Source organism: Phyllobates terribilis, unplaced genomic scaffold (genome assembly GCF_046119375.1).
Source record: "Phyllobates terribilis strain yellow unplaced genomic scaffold, ASM4611937v1 Scaffold_11__3_contigs__length_659146591, whole genome shotgun sequence".
NCBI classification, from domain to species: Eukaryota; Metazoa; Chordata; class Amphibia; order Anura; family Dendrobatidae; genus Phyllobates; species Phyllobates terribilis.
This window is the reverse complement of record NW_027362771.1, coordinates 507,118,834-507,132,139: the sequence shown is the minus strand read 5'-3', so window position 1 is coordinate 507,132,139 and position 13,306 is coordinate 507,118,834. Positions and strand designations below refer to the sequence as shown.

Here is a 13,306-nt window from a genome sequence, read left to right as displayed (position 1 = left end):
TTTGACAACCGACAATCGGCTTCCGCCACCACCATTCCACTGAAACTGCCCTTACCAAAATCACCAATGACTTACTTACAGCCAAAGCTAACAGACAATTCTCTGTACTCCTTCTTGACCTGTCCTCTGCTTTTGACACAGTTGACCACTGCCTCCTTATACAGATCCTTTCTTCATTTGGCGTCAAAAACCTTGCCCTCTCCTGGATCTCCTCATACCTTTCCAACTGCACTTTTGGCGTCTCCCACTCCCACACTACCTCCTCACCCCTCCACCTCTCTGTTGGAGTCCCTCAAGGCTCTGTCCTAGGACCCCTACTCTTCTCAATCTATACCCTTGGCCTGAGACAGCTCATAAAATCCCATGGCTATCAGTACCATCTGTATGCTGACGACACCCAGAACTACCTCTCTGACCCAGATGTCACCTCTCTGCTGTCCAGAATCCCAACATGTCTAGCAGCCATATCCTCCTTCTTCTAGTCCGGCTTCCTTAAGCTCAATGTGGACAAAAGTGAACTCATCATCTTTCCCCCATCTCGCGTATCTTTCCCACCTGATCTTTCTATCACAATGACATAACACTTTCCCCTGTACCGACAATCCGCTGCCTCGGACTAACCCTTGACTCTGCCCTGTCCTTCAAACCCCAAATCCAAGCTCTCGCCAGCTCCTGTCGCCTCCAGCTCCAAAATATTTCCAGAATTCGTGCTTTCCTCAACCCTCAATCTACTAAACTGCTTGTGTATGCCCTCATCATCTCCCGCATCTACTGCAACATCCTCCTCTGTGGCCTACCTGCTAACACTCTCACACTCCTCCAGTGCATCCTTAACTCTGCAGTGCGACTAGTTCAGCTGTCGCCTCGCTACTCCTCTGCTACCCCCCCTTTGCCAATCCCTTCACTGGCTCCCAATTCCCCAGTGTATCCAGTTCAAACTACTAACACTGACCTACAAAGCCATCCATAACCTCCCTCCTCCATACATCTCTGAACTAATCTCCCAATATATTCCCTTACATAATCTCCAGTCCTCCCAAAACCTCCTTCTCTCCTCCACACTTATTCGCTCCTCACCCAATCGCCTCCAAGACTTCTCCCGAATATCCCCCATCCTCTGGAATTCTGTGCCCCAACATGTGCGATTATCCGCCACATTCGGATCCTTCAGACGGAACATGAAAACCCATCTCTTCAAGAAAGCCTACAGCCTGCCATGACCTTGCCTGCTGCCACCTCAACCAACAACACCGGAACTACTGCAACCCCCCCCAACCTACTGTCTCCTTCCCAGTTCCTGTAGAATGTAAGGCCGCAAGGGCAGGGTCCTCTTCCCTCTGTACCTGTCTATCATTGTTTGTTACTGTAAGTGATATCTGTGTTTCGTATGTAACCCCTTCTTATGTACAGCGCCATGGAATCAATGGTGCTATATAAATAAATAATAAAAGTATCATCAATAGAGATTTAAAGAAGAGAATGAAATTGCTTTAGGGAAAGTCTAAAAAAGGTACAGAATGCGTGGGAGGTGATTCATTTAAAAAATCTCTCACTACATGCCAAACCATGTAAAGGTGCCCTTGGCCCAATGGAGACAGTCAACTTGGATGATTTTTAAGAGAGGAAATTTTATTTGAATTTACGCCTCAAGGAGTGAAGTAGCAGAAATGCCAAGATATTTCAAAGAGCTGAATCTAAAGGAGGTTTTAAGTTAACTGGCTAACATTTCAGTGAGAGTTAGATTTAGGGCTTCCAATTTAGAGAAATTAATTTTGAATTTGAACATTTGAGATGTTGTAGAATTTAAAATAAAGAATAAGAGATTGTCCGCATATGCTGCAACCTTGAGCATAGACTTTGGTACTAGGGGTGTCCCTAGTGAGTACCAGAGATGGTGATATCCCCTGAAACGACACCATTTACCTGGATTTTGGCCGAGGGACCAATCTATGTACAGATCCAACTGAACATATTGGTCTTCAGTCCTATGCTTGGAAAAGGCATTTCCATGAAGACCCAGTTTAGCCCTCCTGTCTTTAGATTGTCATGAAACAGCTTTTTCGTATTGGTCTGAGAGCTGTATTACACTATCCACCTCTTTCCCTTCCTTACCTCCCACCTCCTTTCTCGGACTTGTTCTTCTAGACACTCGCTGCAGGTAATTTCCATTACATTTTCATACCTTAGATATTAGTCTATGTTCTGCTGGGACCTACCAGTCATTCCTAGATTGGGGCTCTGGAATTCAGAAACATGGCTCTGCAGGTCCTCATCTACAATGGAGCACAGGTGCGAGTGCTCCAATTCTGCTGCATTCATTGTCTATGGCACTGTCATAGAAAGCAGAGCGCAGTGCTCCACTATTTCCTGCAACCCATAAACAATGAACGGAGTGGTGGTTGAACATGCGCACCTGCGCTCCATTCAACGTAGGGCTCTGCGGAGCCATGTTTCCAAATTCAAGAGCCATAATCTTGGGATCAGCCCAGTGCTAGTGGTCAGATCGCTGGCGATCAGTAAGGATAGGGGAAATACCCCTTTAAGTGTCCATTTTGATCCATGTACACTACTGCAGAGGTCTAATGCAAAACAGAACCTGATTTGTAGAGAAAAGAAGGGCCAGTTCCATTGTTGGAGTGCATGTAGATTTTGTAAGAGCTCCACTAGATAAAGCATCAATTGTATATAAAGAATCCCAACCCACCTTGTTCCTGGTCTCTAAAACCTCACGAGGATCTGTGAAGAGCGGCACAAACTGGTTGGGGTTCTCTATACGGATGGGCATCCCACTGCTGGGCTTTTCCACTTCATCTGCTTTCAGCCACTAAGAAAATGGATGACAGAAATAGGAGATTGGTATGGCCAAAGTATTATGTATGTAGTATTGATTGGTATGAACTATGCATTAGCCATTTTAAAATGTATGTAGCCTGTTAGGAGAGGAATAGGTCAGGAAATCTAATGGAAGTAACAATCCTAAAAGTCAATATCGACCCAGCCACAGCAGTTCTCCTACTTTGAACTGATGAGGGGAAAACACCCTGAAACACGTGTCAGCAAATGGTGTTCCTGGTTCGGCTTCTTATCCTAAGGCATGTGGCAAAGCACTTTCAAGGCAATCGGTCACCAGATTCTTGCCACCTAATCTCAGAGCTGCATAATATAGAGACAGAGACCCTGATTCCAGCAGCAATGTGTCACTTACTTGGCCACTTGCTTTAGTTTTGATAAAATCACTGTTTTATCAGAAGAAGATCATCATTAGAGGACTAGCAAGCCTGCTGCCATGTAGTCCTCCATATTCATGAACTTTGTATAACCCCATCTCCACCACTGACTGGCAGCTTTCTGCCTATGCACTGTGTACACAGAAAGCTGCCAATCAGTGGTGTGGGCAGGGTTATACAGAGCTCAGCATTCAGAGAACTGCTAGATCTACAGCAGAGAAAACAATCATTTTAGCAATGTGACAGCAATTAGAGAAGTGGCACATTGCTGGAATCAGGGTCTCTGTCCCTATGTCATTCGGCTATCAGATGGGGTAGCAAAAACCTAGTAACAGATTCCCTTTAAAGGGTCCGTATTGTCTTTTAGGAAAATGTACCATGATTGAAAGACCTCGAGGCCTCTCAATCAAACGTCAACTCCTTCATAAGGTGGAGCAATATATGGAGCAATGAAATAATAATCAGCTGCTAAAAACTTTTATAACAAAAACAATTATAACAATTACCGCTAAAGATCCTTGTTTTTAGTTCAGATTTTAACAAGGTTTTTTTGTGCGTGGAGCATTTTTTAATTCCGTTATCAAATTTGAAGCATATTTTCAAGCAGAAACTCAAGAATTGTCAACTTGCTTTTTTTCACACGCATAAAAAACATGTATCAAAAAAACAGCACCATGTGCACTTTAAGCGGGTTTTCTCACTTCTGAATAGGAAGTTTATGTATAGAGTATTTTATAGTGTTTTTTAATGAGGAGCTGAATCCATTAAAAAAACTCCGTTTTAACACACGCAAGATCAGACAGCAAAAGGGTTATAGGCTGAAACTTTATAGACACATAGATCAGCATTGGAGCTGCAAACGTAAAAAGTAGGACATTTTTCATGGAGAACATTTGCAACATTGCTTCATTTGACATCGCAACAATAAAACAAATTGGTTACAAAGATGGACATGGCCATTTAGCCACTGTGTAAAGTTCATGGCATCTGTAGGAACCATTAGTCAAAGAGCTTGACCGGTCAATTGAGCTTGTGTTTATGGTGCAGTAAAGGTCACCATAGATCAGGATCATTTGGCCGGGATCTGCTGACAATCTGATATGCAAAATTGACAACAAACATTAGATTGACAACAGATTCCACTAAAATTGGCCACATCTCAAACATAGGTGAGGTTGAGCATTAACAGATGTCTCACAGAGTCGTTTGCGTTGGGCAGGGGCATGGTAGACTTTCCCGTCTCCTCGGATCTTCACAATGGCTGTAGAACCACTGACGGTAATTATCAGAAAACATCCAGATAAAGTTGGCTTTCGTCAAGTGGATGTGGAAGAAACAGTAGCACGTAATTCTGATGACATGCTGCAGTTTTCAGAAGAAGCTTCTTCTACCTTATCAGTGGCAATTTCCACAATTGGTTGATTTGGACAATACTCAGGATTGACTACTAACTGGGCTAAATCTGCATCAGTCCCTGTAGATCAGAGAAGGAACATCATGGCCTATAAGAGATCTGTTCTACAGGTGGTTTCACAGTTTACATACATAGGGATCGAGATAACAGCCGCTGTCATGGATAACGTCACTACATCTGATACCAATTACTACTAAATTCAGACAGAAGTTGAAGGTTTGGTCCAAGTTTCCTCTGTCGGTAGTGGGGTGTACAAACCTTATCAAAATGGTATGGAGGCCCCAGTTGTTATATATTTGGCACAATTCTCCACTGGGGATACCGCAGAGGTACTTTTACCATATTCACAGTATTATTTCGAGAATTTATATGGGGTCCACCTTTCATCAATTTGGAAACACTGCAGAGGAGAAAGGATGATGGAGGTCTGGTGGTGCCGAAACCCTGGCTATATTTTCTGGCAGTATAGCGGCAGTAGATTCATGGATGGGAGGACCTAAGAGGAAGGGGCTGAACGTTTACTACTACAACACCTGGATATATCTAGTCTCTATAAAATCACCGGAAGCCCACAAATTTAGAATCACGCTGTATCAAACTCCCACTCTCACCCTGATCCATGAGTTTAACGGAAAGTGAGGAACCTCCAGGAGCTTAAAGGAGACACACCGCATACTTCCCCTTGAGATACACCATGGCTTTCCAGCCTGTTTCATTTAGAGGGCTTTGATCATTGGAAGTAGAAAGGCATAAGGAGAGTGGTGCATATTACGACCGTTGATGTACTTATATCTTTTTCTTAGCCACAAGAAGAATTGGAATTGCCTCACATGGACTTTTATTATAAGTCCTTGCAGCTGCGACACACTTAGTAGATAGAGTCGTTGAGCTGTCAGGTGCACGTTCCTGAATAGTATCATACACCGCAGTGCCAGCTCAGATAATTCAGCGCTAGCTATTTCAATGCAGTACCAGTTACTGTTAGAATTAGTACCATCAAAATATACAGTACAGAGTAAAGAATTATGGAGCAATGGAGGAAAATTTTAGAGAGGTTCCCCCCAATTTTCACCAAGTGAGATACACAGGTTGACCCATCTGTATCTATTACATACAGATTCTCTATGACATTGGGGGACAATTTCCTTATTCCTAGATGGAAATCACAATCTGCTAACCTGCTGAACATGATATGGGTTTTGGAAGGGAGTAACAGATATAATCAGCAATGTTTTTTCCTGTAAATGTCTCTCCATTATCATTTCTGTGTATACTGAGGTAAGGCCACAGCCCCACTATCAGTATTCGGTCAGTGTTTTTTCTCAGGAGTGGGAGCCAAAACCAGGTGAGGAACTATCAGAGAAAAGGTATAATAGAAACAAGTCACCAATTCTGCATTTATCACCCACTCCTGGTTTTAGCTCCCACTCCTGAGAAAAAATACTGACCGAATACTGATAGTGGGGCCGTGGTCTTAGTGGGAGATCTGGAGTGTAAGGAAACAGGAACGCCTGCAGGAGCAAGGGTGCCCTATATAGCAAGGATACATTGGATAGATGAGAAGGGTCTGACAGCACAGGAATATATTGATAAGAAACTTTAGGAAAAGGAGTGTGGGCGCTGTAAGTGTATAATTACCTGGAAACCATTTCTGAACTAGCATTCAGCTGGCATTGCTGGGGCATACGGAGGAGGACGTAACACAGAATATTCCTAGTACTACGTATCTGGGAAGGGATGGAGCAGCCTTGTCTTTTTGTGCTTACTTCTATATGCACTATGTACAGTAATTCTTTATAAATTACACACCAAATATTTTATTTTGTACTGTAACAGTGCATAGTAACCATTTGGCTCTGATTGTAGGGTATTTTCTGTGTAAGGGAGGAGGTGGTTGGATGGGAGTTCATACTGTTTGTGTTTTCTATTAAATAAAATCCTTCAATAAAAAGCATAATTAAAAAAACAAAAACATTGACCACATCTCAAAATAAGTATCTCATGTCTGTAAGGACCACAGGCTTGTTTCATCTGCTCCATCTCAATTTACAGGTAAATAAGACTATTCGCTTTGACCTCTATGAGTAGCACATGTTTCCTGGAAGAGATACATAAGTAATATTTTAGGCTTTTGTTAAGTTTTTGATGTTGCAGTATTTCTGCACCATTTCTGCACATATTATTTAAATTAAGTTACTGGCATATTTTTATTGCATTTTTATTGTGTTTTTGATGCTACGGTTTTTGTTTCTTGCTGGTATGTCATGTTTTAAATAAATCTACTTTGGTTTTGAAACTTCCTGGTATTTGGCTGTGACAAAATTTTATTGATACACTAAGGTGTGGAAAAATAAAAAAAAGACGTGACTTGGAAATAAGGGGAGGAAAAAGCAAAAGCGCAAAAACTGATACCTGCCCAGTGAGGAAGGGGTTCTTCTAATGCATCTCCTAATGCTAGAACATCTGTGACACGCAGAAGTAGTGCTGTTGCTTCAAAAGCATCCAGCAACTGTTACAAATAACACAAGCACAGGAGACAGGAAGTGTTGTGCTTCAGAAGCATCCAGCAACTAGAGGGGTTAACACAGTCACAGGAGACATGAAGTGTTTTAGCAGAGGACCAGGGGGATTGTGGGGAACTTGTTATGGTAGTCTGCCTGAAGCTGAAGACAAAGGTGGCATGGTATCTGGATCTGACAGAAGACAATTGAACAGGATTCAGATCAGGAGAGAAACTAAACACAGGTCAGATAATACTTTGCACTGTTAGTTCAGGGAGTTTATCAGGCAGGAAGATAAGGACTGGAAGGAATTGTGTCACAGGGATCATCTCCCTCATCAAACCCTCCCCCCCTCCATCTCCATGCAGGATAAAGAATGATGTGTACTATTGTGTCCTTGTGAAGGAAAAGCCTGTGGTTGTGTATGCATAGAAGTCTGCTGCTAAGAAATCTAATCTATGCTGAATTATGCTACTGAAGAGACTGTAATACTGTGCCTTGCTAAGAAACTACTGTATTGTTACTGGAACCGGTTGCTCAAGAAACTCAGACTGTACTGTGATGAAGATTGTTGCTGTAATATCCCTGAATTGCACTGGCCGTGCTTCAGATTAAATTCCACTGTTAACCCCTTAATAACATCTGACGTACTAATACGCGTCTGTGCCCTGGGACTTAAGAGCCAGACCCGTATTAGTAAGTCATCGCGATCGCGCGCGCACACAGGCTGTGCAGGCGCGATCGCCGCCGGGTGTCAGCTGATTGTCACAGCTGACACCCGGTACTATGTGCAGGGAGCGGTCCTGCACCGCTCCCAGCACATTAACCCCTGCGATGCTGCGATCGAAGTCGATCGCAGCCGATCGCAGCATTGCGGGGGCAAGGGGAGGTGATCGCAGATACTCACCTCCTCTTCCGGCTTCCAGCGCTGTCTGCAAAGGCTTCCCGGGTGTTGCCATGACGACCCGATGTCGTCATGACAACATCCGGGTCACCAGACAACAGGAAGATTGTTTGGACATGCGCAGTGCATCTCCAAACAATCTTCTCACTGTGCAGCGCTGATAGCCTGTATGACACAGGGATGGTGCTGCATTCCTGTGCCATGCAGGCGATCAGAGAAAAAAAAGTGAAAGTCCCATAGTGGGACAAAGTAATAAAGTATAAAAACTGTCAGTAAGTGAAAAAAAAAGTTGCAAAAATATAAAAAAATAAATAAATAAAATAATCCACCAAAAATAAAAATATAATGTACCCATCAATAAATATTATTATTATAAAAAAAAAAAAACAAACAAACAAACAAGTGCTTACTATGCATCTAGATAGGTGCCCTGGGGGATCTAGTTTCCAAAATGGGGTCACTTGTGGGGGAGCTCCAATGTTTGGGCACACAGGGGCTCTCCAAACACAACATGGCGTCCGCTAATTATTCAGGCAAATTTTACAATCAAAAAGTCAAATGGCGCTCCTTCCCTTCCGAGCCCTGCCGTGCGCCCAAACAGTGTTTTTTCCCCACATATTGGGTATCTGCGTGCCCAGGGGAAATTGCACAACAAATTTTGGGGTCCATTTTTTCTTGTTACCTCTGTGAAAATAAAAAAAATTGGGTCTAAAGTAACATTTTTGTGAAAAAAGTTAAATGTTCATTTTTTTCTTCCACATTCAAAAAATTCCTGTGAAGCACCTGAAGGGTAAATAAAGTTCTTGAATGTGGTTTTTAGCACCTTGAGGGGTGCAGTTTTTAGAATGGTGTCACTTTTGGGTATTTTCTGTCATAAGGACCTCTCAAAGTGACTTCAAATGTGATGTGGTCCCTAAAAAAATGGTTTTGTAAATTTTGTTGGAAAAATGAGAAATCGCTGGTCAACTTTTAACCCTTATAGCTCCCTAACAAAAAAAAAATTTGATTCCAAAATTGTGCTGATGTAAAGTAGACATGTGGGAAATGTTATTTATTAACTCTTTTGTGTGACATATCTCTCTGATTTAAGGGCATAAAAATTAAAATTTTGAAAATTGCAAAATTTTCAAAATTTTCGCCAAATTTCCGTTTTTTTTCACAAATAAACGCAAGTGATATCGAAGAAATTTTACCACAATCATGAAGTACAATATGTCACGAAAAAACAGTCTCAGAATCAGGGGGATCCGTTGAAGCGTTCCAGAGTAATTACCTCATAAAGTGACAGTGGTCAGAATTGTAAAAATTGGCCTGGTCATTAACGTGCAAACCACCCTCGGGGCTTAAGGGGTTAAACTGTTGAAAAACACTCTTGTCAGATGTGTCTGGTCAGCAATTGAATCTATCGTGTGCCTGAGAGAAGCTGCAGCACATGGTCTATGGTCGCCCTGAGAGTAACGGTTCCCCCAGGATTCCAAAGAATTTGTGAAACCCGTCTCGCCCCTATCTGAACCTAACGGCGTGCGTTTAACACATCGCTAACTTGAAGGACGTCGCGCCACATGGAAGCGGTAGGAAGCAGAAACAGCAGCCATATTGCATAATAAGAAGAATAGAAATATACAGTAACTGGAATATCCTAAGTCCCTATATAAACTATGTAACAGCCTCCTACCTAACATGTGCCATTTAAAATACTTCTCTGGCAGTGAGGCCTTTCGGACCCTTCAAGCACCATGGTTGATGTTTGACTGCTACTTCTGCACTTGTTTTCCTAAGTTTATATCTAGACATTAAAGGGAATCTGTCAGCAGAATTTCACTCCTTAAACTATTTATATGGGCATGTAGCTCTTTGAAAGACAAGTCCTGCAATACCTTAACATTGACAGTCTGTTCCTCCGTTACTGAGATATCAGAGTTGGAATTGATATGCAAATGAGGCTGAAGAGCTATGGTAGATCTGATGCCTCTGTCACCCCAGCTCTCTTCCCCACTCAACACTGACTCCTCCTACTTGGCTGACAGCAGCTATGCTGTGTGACTTCAGGCAAAGGAGTCAGTCAAGCAGGAGGCAACGGCACTGAGTGGGGAATAGAGCTGGAGTGACAGAGGCTTCAGCTCTACAAATAGTTCTTCAGCCTCATTTGCATATCAATTCACAAGCTGATTTCTTAGTAATGGAAGAACGGACAGGCCATGTAAAGGTATTGCTGAACTTGTCTTTGAAAGGGCTACATATGTATATAAATAGTTTTGCAAGGGAAATCCTGCTGACAGATTCCCTTTAAGAAACTAGGGTCAAAACAGAAGACAACAGTAGTTGTCAGAATGCTGCGGGCAGCGCATGATTATTGCCACCTTGTGGTCAAAATTAGAACAGCTGCTTTCGGAATCATATTTTCCAAATTATTGTGCTGAATAGACTGACTGCCATGTAGGTTTATCTACCATACAATGGTTTCACTGATGTTAAGTCCCTTCTCACCGTGGTCTTGCTCTTCTGGCTGCTCACGTTTTCCTCTGCCACATTGACCCTTAGGTAAGTGTTGGGTGTATTTAACCAGCGGGTCTTCTCCTTCTGCTGTTTCTGGGCATGTTGTCGTAATGTCGGGAGAGGGATACCTTCATCTTCAAAAACAAATGCAGTCACTGTGGCGGGAATCTCCACATCACTCTTGTGTCTCGTCTTCTCTTGTACAAATGGGTGCCGGTAGGTATAGCCGGTACGGTAACCCTACGGAATATACATCACATTTTATAATTCTGAAAGATGGATTCTGTGTTCCCAATGGGCAAAGAAAGAAAAGCACGGTCGCGCTCACATCGAAATGAGGACCTTGATGTAATGTTTATAGTCACCTTTATTAAATAACAGAACCTAGATATGTTTGGCCTACATTACCAACAACAGAACCTAGATAGGCATGACATACCAAGAGTTATTACTTTATCCATAACAACACAGACGTTCACGTGTCTCTAATAAGGGATTACCCCATCTTTCTGTCATGTAATGACATAATTACATCATCTAAAACTATATTTTGTGATGAAAGTCAAAAATCAGGATGTAATGTATCCTAGATTTCATAAACATGTCGTATAATAAATTATACAGTAGTATCCACAGGTGTATTTATGTCTATCAGCGGTTAATTCCCAAGTATAGAATAGACTGGCACCACTATCTGAGACATTGCTGCACCCCATCAACATATACAGAAAGTAATAAAATAGCTATAAAGTAAGAGTAATAAAAAGTTAAATATTGGCATGAAGAATATTTAAAGTATTGAAATCAATGACTTACGAGATAAACTCACCAAATTATCCATCATTCTCATTAGAGCCTCAAATTCATGTTCGCCCAATCTGCTCTTCTGCATGGGTCCAAACATGCTCCCTGCCCAGCCAACGGTGCCCACTTCATGTGGACGATACTTTTCCCGATCCAGCAGGATGAGATTTTCTGGCCCTCCGGCACTAGGCACAGCCAAGACCTAAAACATGAGGTTTTGATATTAATGAAGTAACTGGTCAGCCATATTGAAACTGACATGGCTGAGGAATGGCTGACCTCTGACATCCCCCCCATTTCTTCTGTTACCTTATCTCCTTAAAAATTACCAGTAACAACAAAACACTCTAAATTTGGGTAAAGTGGCCACAGCAGCCTTTATTAATAACATTAACTATATTATTTCTCATGCCTAAATATAAGGAAAGGATCTTTGGAAGAGCTACCAATAAAACCAGGTGCCATCAGCAACTCCTCCTTGCCCCCAACCGTAATGCACCAATTTGCTGATACTCCAGCTGAAAAGTGCCCGCCGTGTTTGGTCCCTCTGAGACCTCGGCTCAGTAGGGACTCCTTGAGTATTTCGTAACACTTATACAAGGGGGCGGGGCTGACCCTCCAAAAACAGGTGCCCTACCCCCACCCTTTACCTTACCACCTATTGGCTTTCCAGAGACCTGTTCCTGCCAGCTGCCATGACGTAATGTTTAACCCCTTCACGACCTTTGGCATATATTTACGTCAAAGGTCATGTCCCTGCACGCAACATCTGGGAAAGCCCACATCTTTCCCCCACTTGATGGGTGATTTAACCACAGCTTCAAGTCTTATTATTATTGAAGTTGGTAAAAAGTGTTAAAAAAAAGTTTTTAAAAATATGAAAAAAATATTTGGTGTCGCGGTATTCAGAAATGTCCGACCAGTAAACGGCGTAACGAGAAAAAGAATCAAAACGCCAGAATTACGTTTTTTTGGCCGCCACAACATTGAAATAAAACGCAATAAGTGGCGATTAAAACATTGTATCTACCCCAAAATGGTATCATTAGAAACGTCAGCTTGGGGAGCAAAGAATAAGCCATCACCCAGTCCCAGATCCCAAAAAAATAAGAACACTCCGGGCTCGGAAAATGGCGACATAAGCAAAAAAAAAAAATTTCCCTACAAATTTCAGAATTTTTTTTTCACCACATAAGTAAAAAAAAAAAAAAAACACAACTATACATGTTTGGTATCTGCGAACTTGTACTGACCTGGAGAATCATATTGCCAAGTCAGTTTTACCATATAGTGAACATGGTGAAAAAAAAGCCCAAAAAAAAATTGTGGAATTGCACTTTTATTGCTATTTTACCACATTTGGAATTTTTGTTCCTGTTTTCCAGTACATTATATGGTAAATTCAATAGTGTCATTCAAAAATACAACTCATCCCGCAAAAAATAAGCCCTCATACAGCTATATTGACGGAAAAATAAGAAGTTAGGCAGGGTGCCCACTATGCGTTTTTCAAGCGTTTTTGATGCGGAATTTCCGCAGCGTAAAAGCTTGCAAAACGCTTGGTAATCCGTGCCCCATGATCCCCAATGAAAATCTGCATATTTTGTGCCTATGCTGCGGAATGTCCATTATTTGTGCGTTTCTGCATGCGGATTTGAGGTCCCAATACATTTGAAAAACGCAAGTCAAATCCGCATGTAAAAACGCGTCAAAAACGCATGTAAAATCCACAAGCGTTTTTGACTGCCAAGAACATGCAGAAACACTGCAGAAATTTTCTGCTTCATTTCTGCGTCGTGAGCACATACTCTAATAGCTCTTGGAAGAAGGGGAGGAAAAAATGAGAGCACAAAATCGGAAAATAGCTCGGTCATAAGGGGTTAATCCTGAGCAGCTGAACAATAATAAAATCTTGACCTTTTAAAACTTCATACCAAAAGTGTGGAGCCAACCTTAGGGG

At 42.0% G+C, this 13,306-nt stretch overlaps 1 protein-coding gene across 4 annotated transcripts in view; it reads right to left on the bottom strand.

The window, feature by feature from the left end:
• Positions 1 to 13,306, bottom strand: part of ADD2 (adducin 2) — a 311,888-nt gene that overhangs the window by 32,113 nt on the left and 266,469 nt on the right. For all 4 annotated transcript variants that reach the window (XM_073653585.1, XM_073653587.1, XM_073653588.1 and 1 more), the window contains exons 9-11: positions 11,372 to 11,548; positions 10,534 to 10,782; positions 2,705 to 2,824 (exon numbers count right to left, since the gene is read on the bottom strand). In XM_073653585.1, coding sequence (XP_073509686.1) covers positions 2,705 to 2,824; positions 10,534 to 10,782; positions 11,372 to 11,548 — 546 coding nt within the window. The remainder of the gene's footprint in view (positions 1 to 2,704; positions 2,825 to 10,533; positions 10,783 to 11,371; positions 11,549 to 13,306) is intronic.